Source organism: Brassica napus, chromosome C6, assembly GCF_020379485.1.
Source record: "Brassica napus cultivar Da-Ae chromosome C6, Da-Ae, whole genome shotgun sequence".
Lineage (NCBI taxonomy): Eukaryota > Viridiplantae > Streptophyta > Magnoliopsida > Brassicales > Brassicaceae > Brassica > Brassica napus.
This window is the reverse complement of record NC_063449.1, coordinates 44,589,992-44,614,445: the sequence shown is the minus strand read 5'-3', so window position 1 is coordinate 44,614,445 and position 24,454 is coordinate 44,589,992. Positions and strand designations below refer to the sequence as shown.

Below are 24,454 nucleotides of genomic sequence, written 5' to 3'. Positions count from 1 at the left end.
AAAAATCAATTTTTTTAACCCCAAGTAGTAAAATTTTAAATGTATGTTTAATGTTTGATTTTTGGGCAAATCTCCAAAATAGCACATTTCTAAGTTTATATCACAAAAATAACACTCAAAAACTAAAATGACCAAAATAGCACCTTTCTAAGTTTATCCTTTAAAAATTTTAATTTTTTTATTTTTCAAAGTTTGAAATCTTATCCCCAAAACTTCATTTCTCAACTCTAAACCCTAAACTCTAAACCCTAAACCATAAACCATAAACCCTAAACTCTAAACCCTAAACCCTAAACTTTAAACCCTAAACCCTAAACCCTAAACCCTAAATCCTAAACCCCACCCTTTAACTCTAAACCCTAAGTTTGTGACTTTTGATAAAACATTAAGTGTTATTTTTGTGACTTTTGACCTTGAGTGCTAGTTTGGGAACATAAACTTGATTCAGTGCTTGTCTTTTTCTCTTGATTTTTTACTGGTTCATACAAAAAATGTTGATAATTAAATTTTGACTAACATCTGTCATAAAATTATAGTATTAAATAGATATAACACTATTGTATGATAATTTTGTCTGTCGTTATATATTATTGATGAAGAATCTAGTTTTGGGTCGTTTTAGTTGACTGGAAGCAATTATCTCGACAAGAACGGTATCATCATTCTTTAGTGATAGGCTCCATAGCGGCATCGTCGGTGGTAGAGATCTCGTATGTAACGATGATAACAAAGGTACACATGATGGTTTTGTAAACTAAGATGAGCTTGTTGATCACTTCTTAGTTAGCGGCAAGAGTTTAGTTTATAGGGTTTCTAAACCCTTTAATTTGTTTTATCTATAACCAAATCCCTTTGTTTATTGATGCTTGTCAGTCTTAATCTTAGTCGAATCATGCTTTATATCATAATCTTAATTAAATTAGACTTGGTAAGTCAATCATTCATCCTAACTTTTTGGATTAAGGACTTACGGTGAAAATAAGACAAAACATCGGAGCAATATATCAATGAAAACAGCTTATCATCATTGTTATACCTTATATGATTGATGATATATGTCAATGTCTCAATGATATATGAATAGTGACATATATCAATATATTTGAATAATGATATATGCCAATAAAATCTAAATAACAATTTATCATATATATTTTTTTTTTTGCTCAACTGATCTTACAATGACAAAATTTTAGGAATGTGACGTGCCTCCCCGGTTGAAAAAAAGGAAAACAGGGAGAGACAAAGAATTTACAACGACAAAACACAAAGACAACTAGATTATCTATAGTATTTATGTATAATAACTTGTATCAATAATATAGAACAACAATCTATTACCAATGATATATGAATATACGAGTAATAAACTAATAACTAATAACATATCATTGGGATATACAAATGATGATTTATCAACCCCAATTTTTTTTTCCACCACAGCTCTATCTATTCTTTTAAATACGCAATCATTTGTATCTAAGTTTTTCGAATACTTAAACAGAGCATCTACAAAGGTTTAAAATGTAATAGGTTTAGAATTAGAATAGTTCATGACTTTTGTTAAAGAGAAGAATCAGTACTCGTGACCCACTAGCAACAGGTGATGATTTTTCTAATGAATGGTCCCCTCAAGTGACCGTTAGAGAATCTTAGCGTAGTCTTTCCGACTCTCATTTTAGAATCATTGCACCTATGTTAACGCATTTAGCATTACTTTTCAGAAAACTATTTACACAGTCTCTATTTACTATACGAAATGATGCAAATGGAGATTGGTTAAAAGAAAAGTGCACTACATTATCATTTGGTTATCCCTTTTCGCAGTATCATATGCAGGTCTATTATTTGATATGGTAGCGAATGAGAATCGTATATTTGCATATGTATATGATATTTTTCATCATTCTCTTTGGTACTTGATTTGGTTACGATCCACAACTATACATCGTCAGTTTAGGAACAATAATTGATATCTAAGCAAACCTGACAGATAGCAAGAAATCGAAACAAAAGAAAATCCAAATCCAAACCAAAATTAAAATAACATTTGTATATAGTATTTTTTATAAGAGTATATATATATATATACTGTCTTGTGTTACATTGTATATTCTTATTAGATTGTTACTATAGTACGTTAATTTGTATAATGACTAGTGATCAAACCGAAACAAACCAGTAATAATTTATGAGTGATGGTAGTTGACCAGTTTTGTTAATGCAAAATATATCAAAATCAAAATTCTGCAATCAACATATATAGTGTTCTGTAGATCTTAAGATTCCTAATGATTGAAAAAGAACTCTAACCCAGAATCTAAGAAAGAGTATCATATATGAATATCTATTAGATACAGCTGTATTTTTTACTAATATACTTTCTTACTAATAACTTTGTAAACGAAACCAAACAAACGTGGGGAATGAAATCTATGTTTACTTGTAACGATAGAATAGCAAACCATAGCTTTTGGTTGTTGTTAGTTGCAGTATGTGAAAAATACATAAATACGTCTCGTTTCTATAAAAGGAAAGCAAATCGTAGACGAAACGAACACAGAAAGATAGCTTGAGCTGTAGGTAACATCGACCAACAGTACATGTATAACCGAATGATTGAGGACACGCGTCATCACCAACCGCACTGCCGCCCATTTAAATTTGTGTTCAGACCGTTGGGGGCGGTGAGACAGTCGTGATCTCCTAACCGAAATCTGGTTCATGAACCTGGACACGTATCATACTTCCACTGGTTTTATACAAATATCTTCTTGCGTTGTTGATACATAACCCCCACCCCCAAAAATAATATCAACGTCAGGTTCATAATATTACTGCCACGTGGTCTCTATATGACATCACTGCTATTTTCTAATCTATCACCAAAAAGCAAACAATGTTTTTTTTTTTTTTTTTTTTTTTTTTGATAATCCAGGTATCCGGACCTTAGTCCGATTATACCACCGCGTCCAACCGGAACTGGAGAGTCCTGGCGGCCAAACGGAAACCATGTTAAATCCGCTGTGGCCGGGACTCGAACTCGTGATGGTGGGCATCTCAGTTGAGGTTCCTATACCACCAGACCATGAGGTCCGGTTATTTTTGTGTAAGAAAATATTTTGTTCGGCTCCCACTGGCTTTATGGGAGATTTGAACAAAATTTGGACGTGGCATGCTTATGCATAGGGCGGTGCATTTTGTCTGTGACTTGTCAGTTTTGTGATTGTAATCAAAATTAAACATCTAAAGAGTCAATGACATTTTAGAAAATGACGGTATGCTGTTGATGTCATGTAACACACTTGCATTCGGCTTAAACCGAATGTCCTTAGTATAAAACTATAAATAGTCCAATTTGATCCATATTCGTGGCATGTAGGAAGAATATATTACAATTATACATATACATGTAACACATATTTAAATAAAATAGTGCGTTGATTTTTTTTTTTTTTGCTAAAATAGTGCGTTGAATTGTCATGTAATATACACATTTATTCGGTTTGAGTCGAATGTATTTAGAATAAATAGTCCAACTTGATGCATTTCGTAACATGCAGTACAATACGTATACATCCCCTATATATTAATTGAGGAACATTTGAAAAGATGTAACCTCAATTTTGTATTAATTAAAATAGGCCCCAATGCATAGGTGGCACTCAATTAGGTAGTCAATTACATTCAATTGAAAAATAAATAGGTCCACATTCAATTTTTATATATTGTTAGATACATAAGTTGGTCAAACTATATGATATAATGATATGATATGTTATTTTCTTTCTTTAAATCAAACATACGGAATTACCATAAATGACTAATATATATATGACAATTAATAATTTTAATAATAAAGATTTGAAAACAATTTATATCTCCTCCATCATTTTTTTGTTTAATTTTATATTATTAAAATAAATTAAACAATAAAATTAGCTATAAAAGTAAAATTTAGATTTTTTCGTATATGTTATATTTTGAATTTTTAAAAACGACAATAAATGACTAAAACTATTAAAATTATTATGTTAAAAATTAATGATCAATGGTTTAACATTTTTATTATAAGAAGATACACATGATTTTAAAACCATATGAGTAAAAAATATCATTTAATATATATATATATATAGATTAAACACTATATACCATAGGATTACATAAATATTTTAATATTAAAACTTTCAATGAATTTTCAAAAACATTTATAAATTATAAACTTATTAAAGATTTCAGATTGAAAATTTTGTTATCGATGATTTAAATATTTTGTTATAAAATGATATGAATGATCATAGAACCGTATGATTATAAATTCTTATTTAATAAGTAACTATATAAAATATACTATTCTTAGAAAAATAGGTTGGTCCATCTTAACTTATATTACACTTTTTATTAAACTAACAATCGAATTGATAAATAACGTACCAAAAAATGTTTTGCACTTTCCTTAAATAAAAGCTACGAAATTACCTAATATGATTAACATATATGTGAAAATTAATTATTATGAATAATAAATATTTGATAACAATTTTTGTATCTTAGTTCTTTTTAAAAATTTTATATTATTAAAAGATATTAAAAATCACATTAAATATATAATAAAAAACATTTATATTTTTTTATATGTTATATTTTGAATTTTTCAAAACGTCTATAAATTATTAGAAATTTGAAGATCACCACTCTTAAAATTTTGTGATCAATAGATTTTTTTTTTGTCATAATAAGTTACAAATGATCGTAAAATTGTATTAATATGAACTTTTATTTAATATTATAAGAAGATACACATGATTTTAAAACTATATGAGTAAAAAATATCATTTAATAATAAAACATATATCTATACATATATATAGATTAAACTATATACCATAAGATTACATAAATATTTTAATATTAAAACTTTCAATGAATTTTCAAAAACATTTATAAATTATAAACTTATTAAAGATTTCACATTGAAAATTTTGTTATCGATGATTTAAATATTCAGTTATAAAACGATATGAATGATCATAGAAATGTATGATTATAAATTCTCATTTAATAAATGACTATATAAAATATACTATTCTTAAAAAAATAGGTTGGTCCATCTTAACTTACATTATATTTTTTATTAAACTAACTATCGAATATTCGAATTGATAAATAATATACCAAATATTTTTTTTGCACTTTCCTTAATTAGAAGCTACGAAATTACCTAATATGATTAACGTATATATGAAAATTAATTATTATGAATTATAAATATTTGATAACAATTTTGGTATCTTAGTTCTTTTTTAATTTTATATTATTAAAAGATATTAAAAAAATCACATTAAATATATAATAAAAATATTTATATTTTTTCTTATATGTTATATTTTGAATTTTTCAAAATGACTATATATTATTAGAAATTTGAAGATTTTCACTCTGAAAATTTTGTGATCAATAGATTTTTTTTTTTGTTATAATAAGTTACAAATGATCATAAAATATAACGCATATGAATTTTTATTTAATAAATATTCAAACTAAATAATATATATATTTATATATATATATATATATATATACTAATGATTTAAAGCAACAAGATTGGCTGATCAATTTAGTTGTCCAGTTGAAATCTTTCAAAAGTATGTGAAAGACTAAAGTCAAAGTAAATATGGATTTAGAATAGTAGTTATATTTTACTAACCAAAATACCGAAAAAACCGAACCGAATCGAAACTAACCCGATATCTGGATTGAACACCCCTAATCCAAATGAAGTCAAACTATTGTTTCATTCTCCAAAATATAATAAAAATAATAACTTAATTTCGCGCTAGGCGCGGATCTTATCCTAGTGTTTAAATAAAGCACAACGTACGAGGCAGTTGACTATACCAATGAAACTACATACATAAATATATCAAAAGGTATTAAGAAAATAAAAGTTATTTTACACCAAAAAATTAAAATAAAAGTTATTATATGATCCTCAGAGGATAGTGCCAAGGAGTTTCCAATTTTAATATCATAGAATCATGGAAACCAACCATATCCATGCGTATGCATGTTGGCGGATAAGTATTGGTAGTGTTGGGCATCACCCTCCATACACATTTATTTATAGTTAAGAAAATTTCTTATACATTGAAACTGTGGGCAATTTGTCTTTTTGGTTTACATGCTCGTAAATTGAAAACCTATAGCTCTATGCTTGTAAACAGTGTCGGCTTAAAACTATATTAGACCTTTAGACAAATTTTTTTTTATGTATTATAATTGGTTAAACATAATATTTTAGACCCTTGTTGTAAGAAACAAACATAAATATGGACCTTTTTTATCACTAAATTTAGTTAATTTTAAGATGAACCTATGACATATGCCATGTTTGCCATCCCCTAGAGCCGGCACTGCTTGTAAAACATTTTCTTTCTTTTGCAATTAAATATGAATGTCTTCAGTCAAAAAAATAAAATAATCGAAAACCTATACCAGCCATATAAAAATCTTCTGTAATTAAGTTTTTGATACATATATATATATAATAATTTAATATCTTAGATTATGGATATTGTTTACATATAATACTTTAATTAGTTAAATCAGAATAATTTATCAGAAAGTTGTAATTGATGTGAATATGTAATGTGTGGACAATATATTGGCAATGCTAACGATCTGGAAAAGTTCCACAAAGTGATTTCCTCTGCTAATTCATCGTACAAAATTTTAAAACGAGGAAAACGTAAAAAGAACTAACGCATTTTGCACAAGTAGTAAATCATACTGTAGAAAGGAACAGAACACATCACTTCGTTACACTTACCTAACACATGCTCAAAGCCTAATGACATGTAATAGGAGAAATATATGCATCGCATTTACTCCACAAATGTCTCATACAGAAAACTATCATGTGTACAAACTAAAGGGAAAACCACATGTTTCGTATGCTAAGATCCGAACTGGACAAGCGTATGCTACAAACATCATTTTTTAAAAGGACTAGAATTCATTCTGTATTATCTTAAGAGAGAAAACGCACATTAGTTAGTCAGTTCAAAAAAAAAAAATGCACATTAGTAATAAGCTAGTATACAAAACAACTGTAAAGTTAAGAGCACCCACGTATTACCTTTTGCGCATAATTTATTTTTCTTTCTTTTTTTATGATCGTTGTCTAGCTTGAACGTTTAAAAACACCTTTAAGAGCATCATTAATTGGAGTTTCTTAGCGTTGAGTTATTTGCGGAATATAAGAAACCGTATTTTAATTTTTAACTAAAAAAAGCTAAGAATCGCCTTTTAAATAAGATATTTAAGAGCATGATTATCCCTACACCCCCTTATGGGGTGCTTAAAATTTTTTTATTAATAAAAGAACTAATTACGGGCCGCCACATGTTAGTGGGGCCCGCAAACAATACAAACAACGACGCTAAAATAGTTGACAGAAGCAACCATTGTTGGTTTTTTGCGGGACCCACCGAATATTATATTAATTTTTTAAGCACCTCCCTTTTAATCCCCCGTTAATCCTGCTCTAAGAGCCGGTTCTTAGTTTTTTTAGTTAAAAGTTAAGAGACGATTTCTTATATTCCGTTAAGAACCTCAATGCTAAGAAACCTCCGATAATCATGCTCTAATAATTTAAATGACTTCAACTGTTTTCTTTGTAGCGTCCAGTCATTCACCAACCAACATTTTGTAGGAAAGCTAATGCAATTTAATTGATTTTAAATTGAGACCTTAAATCAGTATACAAAACTTTTTGAATTTTTTTTTTAATATATTGCATAGTGAATACTCCATCTATTTCCAAAATAATAGTATTTTTGTGTGTGTGTTTAATTTACATATATTAAGAAGGCATTATTAGTTAATTATAAACACATTATTTTCTATAATTAGATATTTATAATAATTTAAATTAATATTATTCTAATAAAGTCTGTTATTGTTTTTGATATTTATAATTTATCACTATTATGATTATTTAATAAAAATGCATCGATTTTTTTTTTATCATCAACTTATACAGATTTATAATGATTATGTGAACCAAACATGAGAGTTGCATCTATGTGAACGATGAAAGACAGTTGTTTTGTTACACTGCGTGCTAAACATCGAAAATCTTAAATTATATTCTCTCCGTTCCCGAAAGTAAGATTTTTTTCTTGTTTCACAAAGATAGATTTTCTATATTGTTAAGGTACTTTTTTATACTTTTGAGGAAATATTAATTGAGAATATTTGAATTGATTAAATTTCATTGGTAGAAAATTATTGGAAAGTGTATAATAAAATAAAAAATAAATTAAATTATAAATATTTATTAAATTTTTAATAAGCGTGCATACTCTAGAAAATCTTATTTTTGGAATATTAAAAACATTTATCTTTCTGTTTTAAAATGCGTAGAAAACCTAAAATGCATAGTAAACTAAACTTTACTGAAGAAATAAATCCATTATAACTAACTTTTTTATTGATAAAAAGACAAAAATAGCACTAGATCAAGTTTTTGTTCCCAAACTAGCACTCAAGGTCAAAAGTCACAAAAATAACACTTAATGTTTTATCAAACGTCACAAACTTAGGGTTTAGAGTTAAAGGGTGGGGTTTAAGATTTAGAGTTTAGGGTTTAGTGTTTAGGGTTTAGGGTTTAGGGTTTAGAGTTTAGGGTTTAGGGTTTAAAGTTTAGGCTTTAGGGTTTAGGGTTTAGTGTTTAGAGTTGAGAAATGAGGTTTTGGGGATAAGTTTTTTAAATTTTGAAAAATAAAAAAATTAAAATTTTCAAAAGATAAATGCTATTTTGGTCATTTTAGTTTTGGAGTGCTATTTTTGTGATATAAACTTAGAAATGTGCTAATTTGGAGGTTTGCATTTTTTTATTTGTACAAAAAAAAAATTAGGCGGCAACGAATTCAATTAAAATCAATAATAAAATCCGTGATTTTTTTTGTCAACAATTATAAAACGGGGGCTCTCGAAAGTCTGAAAGAGCATTAATATCGTCCATAAAGTTGAAATCTGTGCCCCCTCTCAAAGTACCCCTCTCACCTTCTCTTCTCTCCTCTCTTATATTTTCATTTCATCATTCTCCTCCTCTGCTCTCTCTCTCAGCTCCCATCCCCTTCTTTAATTACTCCTTTCTCAAACCCCCACGATTTATACCCTCGCGATTTTCTCGAATCGAACACCAATGAGGAAAGTTCAGTAGCATTCTTCTTCGCAGCTCTTTGACGGTAAGGTTTCAGATTCGTACCCTTTTCGTTCCAGAATTAGGGTTTGATGGTAATGGAATGTTGCTTAAAGGCTCTCCCTTTTTCATGAATTGAGGCTTCATTTATTTAATTCAGCATTATCGTTGACGACCCTTCACTCAAAATCTTCGTTTTTGTTAATGTCAAATTGCTAGTTTCTTTTTTAATGGGATTTTTAGTTTAAAGCTTTTGAATTAGTTCCAAAGTTTCATGCTTTCTATGTGAGTCACATGTTTTTTTGCTCATTAAAGTCTCTCTCTTTCTTGTTTTTTTTTCTCTTGCAGCCATCACTTGTCTTGTAGTCAAGCCAAATAATTCTGATAAACGTCAACAGGTAGGTGAGAAACTCAAAACTCTCTCTAATTGTGTTCGGTTTACGAAAACCACATCTATCTGATACCTTCATTTGTTTGTTTGTTTGTTTCTGATTGGACAAAAAATCAATTATGAATATTGTATTATGGCAGATGGCTCGTGAGTTTAGTTTAGTTTAACTTTCTATCTTATGAATCTAGTGGACGAGAATTGAGTTGGTTCTATATTAATTAGTTTCAAGGTTCATAAACTCTGTTTCTGTTTTTATCTGTGGGATTATAGATTTTCTTTAAGCTCTAGAAATGGGATGCTTTGCATCAACCCCCAAGGACTCTGGTGGAAACAGAAGAAAGCCTACGAGTATTGGCGACGTTTCGGTATATGTTCCCGGTTTAAGGATACCTAAGCCTGTGGAGTTTTCTCAGTCACTGGGTGATCAGTTGCCTAAGACTTTTGTGGAGCGGTTAACAGCTTTGAGAACGAGAATAGTTGTGATGGCGAATCAAGAAGGACCGACGATAACGAGAACTAGGAGGAAGACACAACATGGTATGTGATGTGAGAATGTCCTTGTGTGTTTCATTTCTCTGTTTTGCGTCTTCAAATTGATGGAGTTTGTTTCTTGCAGGAGGTTCAACGCTTGCAGATCTCCACCAAGCTTTGGAAGATTATCTACCTGTTCTATTAGGATTAACTAAAGATGGTAAAACAACATTTATGTGCTTTATAAATTGGTTCCGTTTATTCTGACATGCATTTTTTTTTTTTTTTTATGTTTCAGGTAGCCAATTACAGTTCAAAGTACAGTTTAATTGGATAAACCAGGAGGATGAGGAAGAGGTGTGGTAATCAAAGCAGTTTTTCTTTAACTGTGCTGTTTTGTTAGTTCTTTGGCTTTAACTTTTACGTTGAAGGTGGTTTGAGTATATGACAAGATTATATTTACCTCTATCCAGGAAACAGCCATGTCAAACGTTTGGTATGAAGTACTGTCGGTTTTGCATCTAATGGCAATGCTACAAATGTCACAAGCCAATTTGCTGCTGCTTCCTAGAGGTTCCACTGATGGCTACCATCCAAAAGTATCTGAAGGTTAGATCTTCAGAACTCATAAGCACCACATTATTCTCGAGAATTGAATTTGTGAGTTGTGTTTTGAGTCCTCTTTAGCCATCCAAAGCGGATTGAAGGATTAACGTTATACGTTTTTTAAAAATCTATTATAGAAAACAGACGAGCTTCAATTGATATATTCTTAAGGGCAGCTGGATACCTTGACTGTGCTGTCAAGCATGTCCTCCCTCAGTTTTCAGCCGAGCAAAGGTTCATATATGATATAGTTTCTATTGTCAACTGTTATAATTATTGATACTTGTGAACAGCCTTATTGACATGGCCCCTTTTTATGTTTTCTCCTGTTCTACAGGAGAAGTTTACCTGTTGACCTAGCAGAAGGAGCTCTACGGGCTCTTTGCTTGCAAGCATTAGGCCAGGTAGAACCTCTGGGATATATTTAACTACCTATGATGTGCTACATGTGTTTCCTAGTATATCTGTGAACCATAGTTTTCGTGAGCCTAGGTTAGATATAGAATAGCATTTTCAAATCTCTTTTTAAAGGTTTAAAATCTCTGCGTTTCTGATTCAGGGTGTTGATATCCAACTTGGTATTGCGATTGATAGCTCAAAAGCCACTCTCGCAGTGAAACGAAGACTTTCATGTGAAATGGTGAAATACTGGCAGCAGGTAATCCTTTAGCTAATCAAATTTGTTTTCTTGTATAACCTCTTTTGTTATTACTTCAGTATAATAATTAAATAGGATGCCGCTACATAGATTAGTTGTTGTTAATGGGATTAGTGAGTATCATCCACTTATATTAATGGGGAAAAAGTCAATAAACAAAATGAAAGAAGAAAAATAAGTGGTGATGTCACTATCTCGAAAGTGTCACACTAACTTGTGGCGGCTGATCACACCCAGGTTTGAGGGCGGAACTAGGATCATAGGACTAAATGTGCTTACTAGTTTATTCTCTATCGCTATATCATTTATTTAAACGAGAGAAGACCATCTAGAAGAAAGCTTTAATTACTACTTTTGCCCCCCTCTTTTCTGAAAGGCTCATGGAATAGTTGATATGTATTTTCTAATGTAAAGTTAATGATGATTTCCGCGGGTTGAAACACTTTTTGATGAACGCTGATCAGGCACAGGACAACTTAACGAATCTTCCATTAGCAAATGGCTGGGGAGAAAAGCATATGCTCTTTGTTAAGTGGAAATATGTTGAAGCTAAGGTACTGTTTGAACATCATTCTAGATAAACTCTAATAAACTCTAGTTATCTATACAAGGCTTACTTTTGTCTTCTATTTCCATTTTCTTGCTAAGCCACTTGGTATCTATGTGTATTGGTAATGCCAGGCTGCAGCTTACTACTACCATGGATTGATTCTTGATGAAGGAAACACAGAGAAATCACATGGCATGGCGGTTGCTGCCTTACAAGCTGCAGATGAATGTTTCAAAGAAAGCAAGAAAGCAAGTGAGGCATTCAATGCATCTTCACCCACGTCAAGGTAACTCCATCTCATGTACCTTTTGTAGTTTGATCACCTGTATCTATCTACCTATCTATCTGTCGGTCATTAATATATCCATAAACGTTTTAATTCAGGACCCCACCGCTTTTCGGGACAATGAAGTATCTATCAGAGAAAATACCGAAAGAAACTTCAAGTAAAGTCAGGATAAACCGTGATCTATACTCATATGAAAAGTGAGTTTCAGCTTGACATGTTTGTTTGGTTTCTCTGTCGTCTCTTTTGCTGTAAAATGCTCATCAATGTTTTGTTGGTGTTCATTTATAGAATCATGGAGACGGCGCCAACTCTTCCTGATTTTGCCTTGGCATTGAAACCTGATGAGTACCAACTCCCTTCTGTAGATGCATCATGGTCCGAAGATAGGACTAAAAGCTCATCAAGTCACATTACAGGCAACCAAAGATAGAGCAGTGGATAGAATGAATGTTACCTTATAGAGTACAAAGCCAGTGGCCGCCATATAAAATACCAAATGGTATTAGCTCTATAAACTACTTTTATGATTCCCCAATTGTTGATAATATATGTAAGAAAATCTCCCTTTGTGTGCAAACTTCCAGATTGGATCTGTATAAGTTTCCAGAAAAAAAAAAAAATCAAGGGAACATGTTGTCTGTATTCTGTATGTTTGTTTAGTGCAATAAAATCATATTCTTTCTGCAAAATATAATTATCATTTTAATACATGTTAATCTCATTTTCATAGTACAGTAAAAATTCTATTAATGTTGGGACTAAGAGTTATTATTAATTTACAAAAAGTTTTATTGTTAGATTTTTTTTTTTCTATTTTGAATATTTTATTTATAAAATATGAAAATAGTTGATTTTAATGTGTATACATTAATTAAATTTTTAGAAGTTAAACTTTCATATTGTTTTACTATTTCATTTGATGTATATTTTTTATTTTATAGAATTTAAATGGGGTTTTCGATATGATTTTACTAAATATTATTAAAATATATTGATTTTTTTTTTTAAAATATATATAGATAGATTATCAATTTATGATTTTAATGGGACCATACTTTCTAAACAAATATTATCTTAGTATTTTATCGATTTGAGTTATATGTTGAATCGATCCAATTCAGGACCAGAAAAATTTATTAATTTATCGAATATTCATTTATAGCGTTTCTACTGTAAATATATTATGATATTAAATCTGTGCGCACTTATATGCATATTATTAAGTTGGATAAGAGGAGAGTATATGCTTAGATCTTTGTCCACAGGGACCAGAACTTAACTTGCCTATAAAACATCCATCAATAGAGGAACCTTTTTGCCCTATTATACCTTTTATGTTAAATTCACATGAACCCCAAGAAAAGCAAAAATGTGTAAAATGTGATTTTGCTTTCAACAAATATATTCTTTTTGTTTACTTGTACACTTATCTTTCCCAACTTTTATTTCTAAGGAATAATCTTCTCCCCCTTCCTTCTCCTTCTACTATGTCCCCTTCCACAGCATATGCTCATTACCCTTAATGTATCCTATAAATACATTGTGATTATCACCTTGTTTCATCAAACTACTACATCTCATTCATTTCAATCTTATTGAGTAAGGTTTGAACCTTTCTTGTCGTTTCTGTAACAAAAAACAACAACATGGCTTCTGCTTCATCTCCAGCTATGCTTGAAAGATCGGATTCTATCGCTGACAAAATGCCTGATGCATTGAAACAAAGCCGGTACCATATGAAGAGATGCTTTGCCAGGTTTTTCAAAACTTTAAACATCAAACTCTTGATTAGTTTCTTTCTCTTTGCTACGTTTTGATTAGTTTCTCTCTCTCTTTGCTATGTTTTAGCTTTGTTAAAGAAGGAAAGAGGCTAATGAAGCGCGAGAATCTGATGAATGAGATAGAGAAATGTATAGAAGATAGCCTTGAACGCAAGAAGATCATGGAGGGTCTCTTTGGTTACATTCTCACTTGTACTCAGGTAATAGATTGATCTTCATTACCATCTGCAATTCAGGCACGGTTTAAAGAAGTCTCTTAGATATGTAACAAGTTCATCTGCTTTAACTACTCAGGAAGCAGCAGTGGTTCCACCGTTTGTTGCATTAGCCGCGAGACCAAACCCTGGTTTCTGGGAGTATGTTAAGGTCAATGCTGGAGACTTAACAGTGGATGAAATCACAGCCACGGATTACTTGAAGCTCAAGGAAACTGTTTTCGATGAGTCATGGTTAGTAAGAGATTTACATAAGGCATTTAGAGCCATGAGTGTAATCTTTTTATTTAAATCTTTTGTAGGGCTAAAGATGAAAATGCATTGGAGATAGACTTTGGAGCTATTGATTTCACAACTCCTCGTCTTACTCTTCCTACTTCGATTGGAAATGGAGCTGATTACATCTCTAAGTTTATATCTTCTAAGCTTGGAGGCAAATCTGATAAACTAGAACCATTGTTGAATTACTTGCTTAGCCTTAACCATCACGGAGAGGTATCATTATTTCTTGTTTCCATATTCATTTGCTTTCTTCACAAGTTATCTCACTCCTGGTAATTTATTTCTGCAGAATCTTATGATCAATGAAGATCTCAACACAGTTACAAAGCTTCAGAAATCTCTGATGATTGCTGTGAATGTAGTCTCCACTTACCCCAAACACACGCCTTATGAAACTTTCTCACAAAGGTAAAAAAAAAAAAACACAGCTCAAGATTCTTTTACCTTCCAAGATGAACTGGAACAAGAATCTGATTCTTTCTTAGGTTGAAGGAAATGGGATTCGAGAAAGGTTGGGGAAACACATCAGAGAGAGTTAAAGAAACTATGGTTATGCTCTCACAAGTTCTTGAGGCACCAGACAGTGTGAAGCTGGATTTGCTCTTTAGCAGGCTTCCCACAGTGTTCAACGTTGTTATATTCTCTGTCCATGGCTATTTTGGTCAGCAAGATGTGCTAGGTTTGCCAGATACCGGAGGCCAGGTACTTGCATAACAAGTCTTCAGTTTTATTAACAAGATGAATCTTATTGGTCCTATATTGGTGTATGATGATCTTATAGGTTGTTTACATTCTTGATCAAGTAAGAGCATTAGAAGAAGAGCTGCTCATTAGAATTAACCAACAAGGTCTTGGATTCAAGCCTCAGATTCTTGTGGTGACAAGGCTAATACCTGAAGCAAGAGGAACAAAGTGTGATCAAGAGCTAGAAGCTATTGAAGGAACCAAGCATTCTCATATCCTCAGGGTTCCTTTTGTTACAGAGAAAGGAGTCCTCCGTCAATGGGTTTCACGGTTTGATATCTACCCTTACCTTGAGAGATTCACACAGGTAATGATGATACATGTGTTTCTTCTTATTGTCTCAACAACAAAAAGCAAACTAAAAACCCTCTTGTTTGCAGGACGCAACGAGCAAGATTCTCCAACGCTTTGATTGCAAGCCTGACCTCATCATTGGTAACTACACTGATGGGAACTTGGTTGCATCTCTAATGGCCACCAAACTCGGTGTCACTCAAGGAACCATTGCTCATGCGTTGGAGAAGACTAAGTATGAAGACTCAGATGCAAAGTGGAAAGACTTAGATCCTAAGTACCATTTCTCTTGTCAGTTCACAGCTGATTTAATAGCAATGAATGTCACTGACTTTATCATTACAAGCACATATCAAGAAATAGCAGGAAGGTTAGTTCTTTTCTTATAGCATTAAACATATTAAACATTAAGATACAAACTCATAAAAACTATAACTTGTGCAGCAAGGAAAGGCCAGGACAGTATGAGAGTCACACTGCCTTTACCATGCCTGGTCTATGTAGAGTTGTCTCTGGCATTGATGTGTTTGATCCAAAGTTTAACATTGCTGCTCCTGGGGCAGATCAATCTGTGTACTTCCCTTACACAGAGACACAAAAAAGATTGACTAAGTTTCATCCTTCAATACAAGAACTGCTTTACAATGAGAAAGATAATCAAGAACACATGTAAGCAGTAGTCTCATTACAAATAAACCAAACACCATTTGATTCTTGAGTTAACCTAACTTGTAGGTTACGTTTTGAATGTGTCCTAACAGGGGATATCTAGCGGAAAGAGAGAAACCAATCATCTTCTCAATGGCCAGACTTGACACAGTGAAAAACATAACAGGTTTGGTTGAATGGTATGCTAAAGACAAGAGACTAAGAGAGATGGCTAACCTTGTAGTTGTTGCTGGATTCTTCGACATGTCAAAGTCCAATGACAGAGAAGAAAAGGCTGAGATCAAGAAGATGCATGATCTTATCGAAAAGTATAAACTCAAGGGGAGTTTCAGATGGATAGCTGCTCAAACAGATAGGTACAGAAACAGTGAGCTTTACAGGTGCATTGCTGATACAAAAGGAGTCTTTGTTCAACCTGCTTTGTATGAAGCCTTTGGTTTAACGGTTATTGAAGCCATGAACTGTGGACTACCAACTTTTGCTACGAACCAAGGTGGACCAGCTGAGATTATCGTTGATGGTGTCTCTGGTTTCCACATTGATCCCAACAATGGTGATGAATCTGTTGCTAGAATTGGAGATTTCTTCAGTAAGTGTGGCGAAGATGGTTTGTACTGGGATACTATCTCTAAGGGTGGTCTTAAAAGAATCTATGAGTGGTAAGTAGATATGAATCTTGAGATGCAAGTTATTGTCACATTACATTTGCTAATATTTAGGGTTTTGAATCGTTTGTGTAGCTACACATGGAAGATTTATGCTGAGAAGTTGTTGAAGATGGGAAGCATGTATGGATTCTGGAGACAGGTGAATGAAGATCAGAAGAAAGCTAAGCAGAGATACATTGAGATGTTTTACAATCTCCAGTTCAAACAATTGGTGAGATTTTTTTTAACAATCTGAAGCTTAGTATTGATGATAGCTACAAGCCTACAAAACTAACCTTTACAATGCTTTCTTGTAGACCAATGAAGTGACAATCCATGAAGATAAATCTTTGCCTTTGAGATTGGCTTCACTCCGTAACCTCCTTCCCAAGAAACCAACATCTCTTGGAGGAGGAAGTAAGCAAAAGGAAGTGAACGAAACCGAAAAGATGAAACAGGAAAGTAAAGTTGGAGGAGAGGTGAGAGAGGGTTTGCTTACAGCTGAAGCATCGGATAAGATGAAGAAAGTTTTAGAAACTTCTGAAGAGACACAGAGGCTAGAGAAGATGAAGATTGCGTACGGACAACAACAACAGCACCAGGGAGTTTCGACGGTTAGGAACTTGTTTTGGTCTGTTGTGGTTTGTCTCTACATCTTTTACGTTTTGAAGCAGAGGTTCTTTGGTACTTACTCGGTTCAAGAGGATTAAAAAGTCTGTCTTGGATAGAGAAAATAGAAACAAAAAAAGCTGTAAATATATAATGAATGGAATTTACCATCAATGTAAAGTTCTCATTAATAAAACATATAATCAATGATAAAAACTTCATGAATCATTATTTTAATAATGTTATGGCTTACCAGATTGGATAACTTTATAATTGATATAACACGTGTGCGTACCCGTCTGCATGCATTAATTATGAAATTTTGTAGAACATTTCATTTGAATTAACTTCGTTTTGTAAGATAATAAATAATGCAATGAATCGGTCCATATGATAATTAAATTGGTATATAGCTAATATGGAGCAACGAAGGCAGAAACTGTACGTGAAGTTTCACTTTATTCAAGGTCCCAAAATAAATGTGGTATGATGAGAAATTTATAATCTAATTAATTGATCCTTTTTCAAAATAATGTTAAATATTTAAGGAATATAATAAGGAACACATGAGTGGTAAATTAAAGACCAAAGATGATAATAAACAATAGTATTTGATAAATTTTCTTCCTAAATGATTATCTCATCAATAACAAAGGCTTTTTCTGCATGACAAATTCATTACACTCTCTTTAGTTCATCAATAGATTTGTATTTACTTATAGCATTTACAATCTCCTCCCTTACGTTTCGATATCATCCTAATAGTGAAAAGATAACACCAAGAAGGTAATTCTCAAATCAATTTTGATTTTGAGATATGTTTTTAAATGATCAGGTTTTTCCATCAACCTAATCAGGTTATTAATTAACTTCTTACCACTTTCTTCAGCTACGCTTAATTTCTTTCTTTTTATTCAACGAAAATTAAAGTATATTATAGTATTAAATTCACATTGTTGTCAAGTTTTCAAAGTCTCAACCATATATTTCTTTCTTTGGCAGTTTTGTATTTTCTATGTATGTAGTAAAACAAGTTTGACTTTTTGGATGCACGCTTCGAACTAGGACTGGGCCTGAGAATTTCGGAACTTCATGCAAAATAAATAAATTTTGATGATACAAATTTAGAGACCAAAATAAATATGTTATTTATAATCCATTAAATTTTGAAACAAAAGAAAAAATGAAAATATTTCAGAATGGAACGGAACATGTTTAAAAAGGACGGACGAGATTTCTGCAACTCTTTCGAAATTTAGCTAATTATAATTAGACATGATTATGTAAAGAATCTGTAAGAGTTGGTGTTTAAGATTTTAATATAAAAACAGACCAAATTGGAAAAGATTTTGAAAAACGTGTGATGTTGCTGAATAAAGATGGGGTTATATTAGGTAACACATCAATATGATAGCTATCTTATACAGAAAAGCATAAATTAGTGCATTATTCACACATTCATTATATTCAGTAAGTAATCTTTATGAATTTCATTTTTTAATAATATAAAATCTGTTTTGTTTTCTTAAATATAAATACACTTTTAATGTTTTAATCCTTGTTCACTATATAAACAAGTGATATTTGGAAGTAAATTACATAGATGCAAAATTGTCTAAATACACATTTTCTCATTTTACCTTTCTAGATTTTTTTTTTAAAACCTTTCTAGATTATTAATAATAAGAATGATAAATTTTTAATTGTTTCCAGTGGGAAAAATATTATGGGAACTTTAAAAGAACTTAAGAAGAAGATGAGATGAAGCACAAGACCCAAATAAAAAGTTGATTTTTGTCATTATACGACGGAGAAAGTGGATAAAGTCTCTTCCTTTTTATCCAACCACCGTCGATTAACCCTCGCCGGAGACAAACCCATCTCCTCTCTCTTCCGGTTAAATCAAAGAGAGTTAGTTGTGGACAGAGAAGGTTGGTTCGGTTCCTCCCATTCTCTCTCTCTCTCTCTCCTCGCCCAAGTATGGTGAGAGTTAGTAATTAGCAGTAATGGTAAAGAGCAACAGACTTTCTCTCTCTTCATCTGTCCACAAAACCCCATTAAAACCCCATCAGTTACACAATTTCTAAAGAGAGAGAAAGAGAGAGTTTGGGAATCTGTAATGAATGTGCAGAAAAGAGTTAGGAGAGAAAGCACTAATGGCGGGCTTGATGTGATAAGCTTAGAGATATAGATTATCTCTATAGGGTGGCTCTGTAGAGTCTAAAAAGAGACATCTTTTACGGCTTAATTCAATTATTTATTGCCTTAAAAAATCAAAAACTCTTTTCACCTCCCGTAATCATCGCCTCTGCATCTTTCTTCCAGATTCTCTTCCGTTTCTTTTTTTTCTTCTTCTTTTAATCTCTTTTTTTCTTTGGTGGGTTTAGAAAAGTTCGAAACTTTTTATTTGTTTGTTCTATCTTCTCTACTGGGTCTGCGTTAATGGCGACAGTGGCGTAAATGGACCATTAACAACACTTTGTGGTTGGGTGAAAATAGAGAGAGATAAATAAAAGAAAAGTTTTTTTAAGTATTGTACTGTTGTCTTCTTTGTCTCGACGTTTGTAATAAAAAGATGAGTTTCGTCGGCGGCGTCGGTGGAAGTGGAAGCGGCGGAGGAGACGGTGGTGGTGGTAGTGGTAGCCAACATCACGACGGGTCTGAAACTGATAAGAAGAAGAAACGTTACCATCGTCACACCGCTCAACAGATTCAACGCCTTGAATCGTAATTTTCTTCTCTCTCTCTGTCTCTCTTGTTTTTTTTTTTGTTCAGACACTTATAATTGTTGTCTCTTCGCAGGAGTTTCAAGGAGTGTCCTCATCCAGATGATAAGCAGAGGAACCAACTCAGCAGAGAATTGGGTTTGGCTCCACGACAAATCAAGTTCTGGTTCCAGAACAGAAGAACTCAGCTCAAGGTTCTCGTCTTAATCTCTCTCTTTTGTCTGATTAAAATGTTGTCTGAATAAGATTTGTTGTTACTGTCTCTGTAGGCGCAACATGAGAGAGCAGATAACAATGCACTAAAGGCAGAAAATGACAAGATTCGATGCGAGAACATAGCCATCAGAGAAGCTATCAAGCATGCCATATGCCCAAACTGTGGAAGTCCTCCCGTTAATGAAGATCCTTACTTTGATGAACACAAGCTTCGGATCGAAAATGCACATCTTAGAGACGACGTTTGTTTTGTTTTTATCCATTATGGTTTTGATGATTCATCTCTAAATCTGATCTTTTATTGCACAGCTTGAAAGAATGTCAACGGTTGCATCAAAGTACATGGGAAGACCAATCTCCTCCCACCTCTCAACGCTGCATCCACTCCACATCTCACCATTAGATCTGTCCATGACTGGTCCTTCGCTGGATTTTGATCTTCTTCCGGGAAGCTCTATGCATTCTCAGCCTAATAACTTGGCTACTATATCAGACATGGACAAGCCTCTCATGAACGACATTGCTTTGACTGCGATGGAAGAGCTGCTTAGGCTTTTCAACACAAACGAACCTCTCTGGACTAGAGGAGATGGCGGGAGAGAGATTCTTGATCTTGGAAGCTATGAGAATCTTTTTCCAAGATCAGGTAACCGAGGGAAGAACCATAACGTTAGAACCGAGGCGTCTAGGTCTTCTGGTATTGTTTTCATGAATGCTATGACGCTTGTCGACATGTTCATGGATGGTGTAAGTAGCTGAAACCTCTATCCTCCTCCATCCTCCTCCTCACAAATGGTGGCAGCATTTTGTTTTTTTTTTTTGTATTCACAGGTCAAGTGGGGAGAGCTCTTTCCTTGTATAGTTGCATCATCTAAAACACTTGCAGTGGTGTCTTCAGGAATGGGAGGTACCCATGAGGGTGCATTGCATTTGGTAAAGCTGTTAGCACTCTTCTTACTTCATTAGGATTTTTAAGTTTCCTCATATGTACTCCCATTAAATGAATGTTGAATCAATAGAAGTTTGAATGTTCAAAAAATCGCTAGGCGGTATTTAGACACTTTGTAGAGAATTATTATTACTTAAGCAGACGCCTAGACCGATTTTTTTTTTAAATTGTTATATAAAATCGTTTAGTTTATGCCTAATTTTCCGTCTAGGCGGGTTGCCTAGACTGATTTTAGAACTACACATCTCTAAATCAAAACTACACATTACTTCATTAGGATTTTTAAGTTTCCTCATATGTAATAAGAACGTTGTTTGGCTTGGTTTGTGTTAGATGTATGAAGAAATGGCAGTGCTTTCTCCATTAGTAGCAACACGCGAGTTCTGCGAGCTACGCTACTGTCAGATGATTGAACAAGGAAGCTGGATTGTTGTAAATGTCTCATATCATCTTCCTCAGTTTGTGTCTCAGTCTTCTCACTCCTATAAGTTTCCTTCTGGATGCTTGATTCAGGACATGCCTAGTGGATACTCCAAGGTTTTGTCCTTTTTCTGCTCTCTACTAACTTTAGTTTCATGATAGCATCTCTATCTTTATTGATGGTTTTTGTTAACAGGTTACTTGGGTTGAACATGTTGAAACTGAAGAAAAAGAACAGACTCATGAGCTCTACAGAGAAGTGATTCACAAAGGGATTGCTTTTGGAGCTGAAAGATGGGTTACTACTCTACAGAGAATGTGTGAAAGATTTGCCTCTCTGTTGGCACCATCAACTTCATCCCGTGATCTCGGTGGAGGTAAATGAATGTTGAATCAATAGTAGTTTGAATGTTCCAAAAAATCGATAGGCGGGTAACTAGACGGTTTATAGAAAATTATTACTAAGGAGGCGCGTAGACTGATTGGACGGATTTTGTTAAATAATCGTCTAATAAAATAATTTCATTTAATGCCGATTTTTTGAAGGCCTAGACCGATTTTTAGAACTACACATTGCTAATCTAGTTTTTGAAAGCCCAATTAAATCTTTTTGAGCAAAATTTTGCAGTGATTCCATCGCCGGAAGGGAAGAGAAGCATGATGAGACTTGCTCATAGAATGGTTAGCAACTACTGTTTAAGTGTCAGCAGATCTAACAACACCCACTCAACTGTTGTTGCGGAGTTAAACGAAGTTGGAGTCCGTGTGACTGCACATAAGAGCCCTGAACCAAACGGCACTATCTTATGCGCAGCTACCACCTTCTGGCTCCCAAACTCTCCTCAAAGCGTCTTTAATTTCCTGAAAGACGAAAGAACACGTCCTCAGGTAAACACACAACACACAACTTCATAAGTAAAAAGAGTAATCCACTATGTGTTTGATAATGTTTCTTTGTTGTTGGTGTATTAGTGGGATGTTCTTTCAAATAGAAACGCAGTGCAAGAAGTTGCTCACATTGCAAACGGATCACATCCTGGTTGCTGCATATCGGTTCTACGTGTAAGCCTCTACTTCTTCTCAATATCTTCCGCACCATTCACAGTTTCTTAGCTAATGGAAGTTCCATTTCCCTTGTTATTAGGCATCAAATGCATCACAGTCACAGAGTAACAACATGTTGATTCTACAAGAAACATCAATAGACTCATCAGGAGCACTAGTGGTGTACAGTCCAGTGGATTTACCAGCATTGAACATCGCAATGAGCGGTGATGATACTTCTTACATTCCCCTCTTGTCCTCAGGCTTCGCAATCTCACCAGACGGAAACCACAGTAGCTCAACCACTGAGCAAGGAGGAGGAGCCTCAACGTCAAGCGGTTTTGGTGGAGGAGGGTCGTTGATAACAGTTGGGTTTCAGATAATGGTTAGCAACTTACCGTCGGCAAAACTAAACATGGAGTCGGTGGAGACGGTTAATAACCTGATTGGAACCACTGTGCATCAAATTAAAACCGGTTTGAACAACTGTCCTAGTGGTTCAACTACAGCTTGATAGTATCATTAAAGGCTCTTTGTGCTTTCTTCTGGGTGTGTCTCTTTCTCTTCAATGATGGAACAGAGGAGATAATTAAAGTCTTTCTTCTTTGTCTTCAATGCCAGAGAGAGAGAGAAGAAAGAACATTAACTCCGATTGTTCTGCTCTGCTTATGTTGGTGCTGTTCTTGGACAAACCTCATCAAACAACCAGCTGGATCCTTCTCTCTTTATCATTGTTTTTTTTTTTAAATTCTTTTAATGGATTTTAGGTGTTTTTATTTATTTATCGTTTTGGTTAGAAACTGGAAGTCAAGAACGCACCATGCAACTGTGACTATCTTTGTATGGTTCGGGCATTGACTTCTATTGCAAAGTTATTTTGTTTTCTTTACAGTAAAAGCTTTAAACTTTGTTCATCCTCTCCATTGAATGGTCTGTTAATCTTCCCTATTTGATCAAAGTGTGTTGGTTGATCTAAACGTGGTTATGGGTGTTGATAGAAAAAGAAAGTGAGGTTAGGTGATGAACAGAAATCTGACAAAGTTAATGACTTTTGGTTGGTTCACTTTTAATGGAAACTGTTTTCGTACAGACCAAAACCCATCACTCCTCTAATAATGGACTAGTTTATGATGATCAAACTTATGGTGAAGATTCATGTCACGTCTTTTGGACGGTTGGACCAAAAAAAACTTCGAACGTGCGGTTTTGTTTTTCTGTTTATTATGGATTTGTTTCTCCTTATTATGGTTTATAAAACTATTTTTTTTTTAATTATTTTCAAATGATTGTTTTAGATTGTTGGTTCAGTTTTGTATTTAATTGTGAACAAATTTTCCTTGTAGGGTTTGATGTATAAATATGTAGTAAATGTATTTTCTATCGTAAATAAGGGTCCATGCCAATAAAGGAGGATACTTGACGTTTCTTAGGATTCTTTTTTTTTCCCACAATAATAATTTTCAGACAAAAATTAATCTGACAATTATTCTCTATCTATTGTGAATTATTGAAAATTATTATTACTCGAATTAGCTGGTTAAGGTATCAGCTTCACCACGTCATAACTTTATTAAAAAACTCCATATACGTAGTATGAATTTAAAATTGAGTAGATGATACATAAATAAAAGTGAAGGTGACATTAAATAAATCTCTTACTTGTATATATAATGTTTGCAAAT

The 24,454-nt window shown here is 33.0% G+C and overlaps 3 protein-coding genes across 4 annotated transcripts; all 3 read left to right on the top strand.

The window, feature by feature from the left end:
* Nucleotides 1-9,005: 9,005 nt before the first annotated feature.
* BNAC06G34340D lies at nucleotides 9,006-12,884 on the top strand. Of its 2 annotated transcripts, none has more exons than XM_013847502.3 (13): nucleotides 9,006-9,257; nucleotides 9,560-9,609; nucleotides 9,873-10,139; nucleotides 10,219-10,293; nucleotides 10,372-10,430; nucleotides 10,547-10,682; nucleotides 10,817-10,913; nucleotides 11,017-11,083; nucleotides 11,239-11,337; nucleotides 11,802-11,891; nucleotides 12,019-12,173; nucleotides 12,272-12,373; nucleotides 12,465-12,884. In XM_013847502.3, the coding sequence occupies exons 3-13, from the start codon at nucleotides 9,893-9,895 to the stop codon at nucleotides 12,604-12,606; spliced, it is 1,269 nt and encodes a 422-aa protein (XP_013702956.1). In that variant the 5' UTR covers nucleotides 9,006-9,257; nucleotides 9,560-9,609; nucleotides 9,873-9,892; the 3' UTR covers nucleotides 12,607-12,884. The 2 variants fall into 2 exon arrangements, with proteins under 2 accessions (XP_013702956.1, XP_013702955.1); XM_013847501.3 differs by having other exon boundaries at nucleotides 9,560-9,613.
* Nucleotides 12,885-13,711: 827 nt separating this feature from the next.
* LOC106406752 (sucrose synthase 6) lies at nucleotides 13,712-17,642 on the top strand. The gene is made up of 12 exons (XM_013847477.3): nucleotides 13,712-13,932; nucleotides 14,025-14,157; nucleotides 14,252-14,406; nucleotides 14,475-14,667; nucleotides 14,744-14,862; nucleotides 14,940-15,156; nucleotides 15,236-15,505; nucleotides 15,579-15,862; nucleotides 15,937-16,161; nucleotides 16,254-16,820; nucleotides 16,902-17,040; nucleotides 17,126-17,642. Exons 1-12 carry the CDS (start codon nucleotides 13,823-13,825, stop codon nucleotides 17,516-17,518), a joined length of 2,805 nt encoding a protein of 934 aa, XP_013702931.1. The 5' UTR covers nucleotides 13,712-13,822; the 3' UTR covers nucleotides 17,519-17,642.
* A 1,535-nt stretch (nucleotides 17,643-19,177) lies between these two features.
* LOC106402460 (homeobox-leucine zipper protein HDG11) lies at nucleotides 19,178-23,720 on the top strand. Its single transcript, XM_013843202.3, has 10 exons — nucleotides 19,178-20,144; nucleotides 20,220-20,337; nucleotides 20,413-20,601; nucleotides 20,669-21,106; nucleotides 21,191-21,292; nucleotides 21,642-21,845; nucleotides 21,925-22,105; nucleotides 22,357-22,616; nucleotides 22,701-22,790; nucleotides 22,873-23,720. Exons 1-10 carry the CDS (start codon nucleotides 19,993-19,995, stop codon nucleotides 23,284-23,286), a joined length of 2,148 nt encoding a protein of 715 aa, XP_013698656.1. The 5' UTR covers nucleotides 19,178-19,992; the 3' UTR covers nucleotides 23,287-23,720.
* Nucleotides 23,721-24,454: the final 734 nt, after the last annotated feature.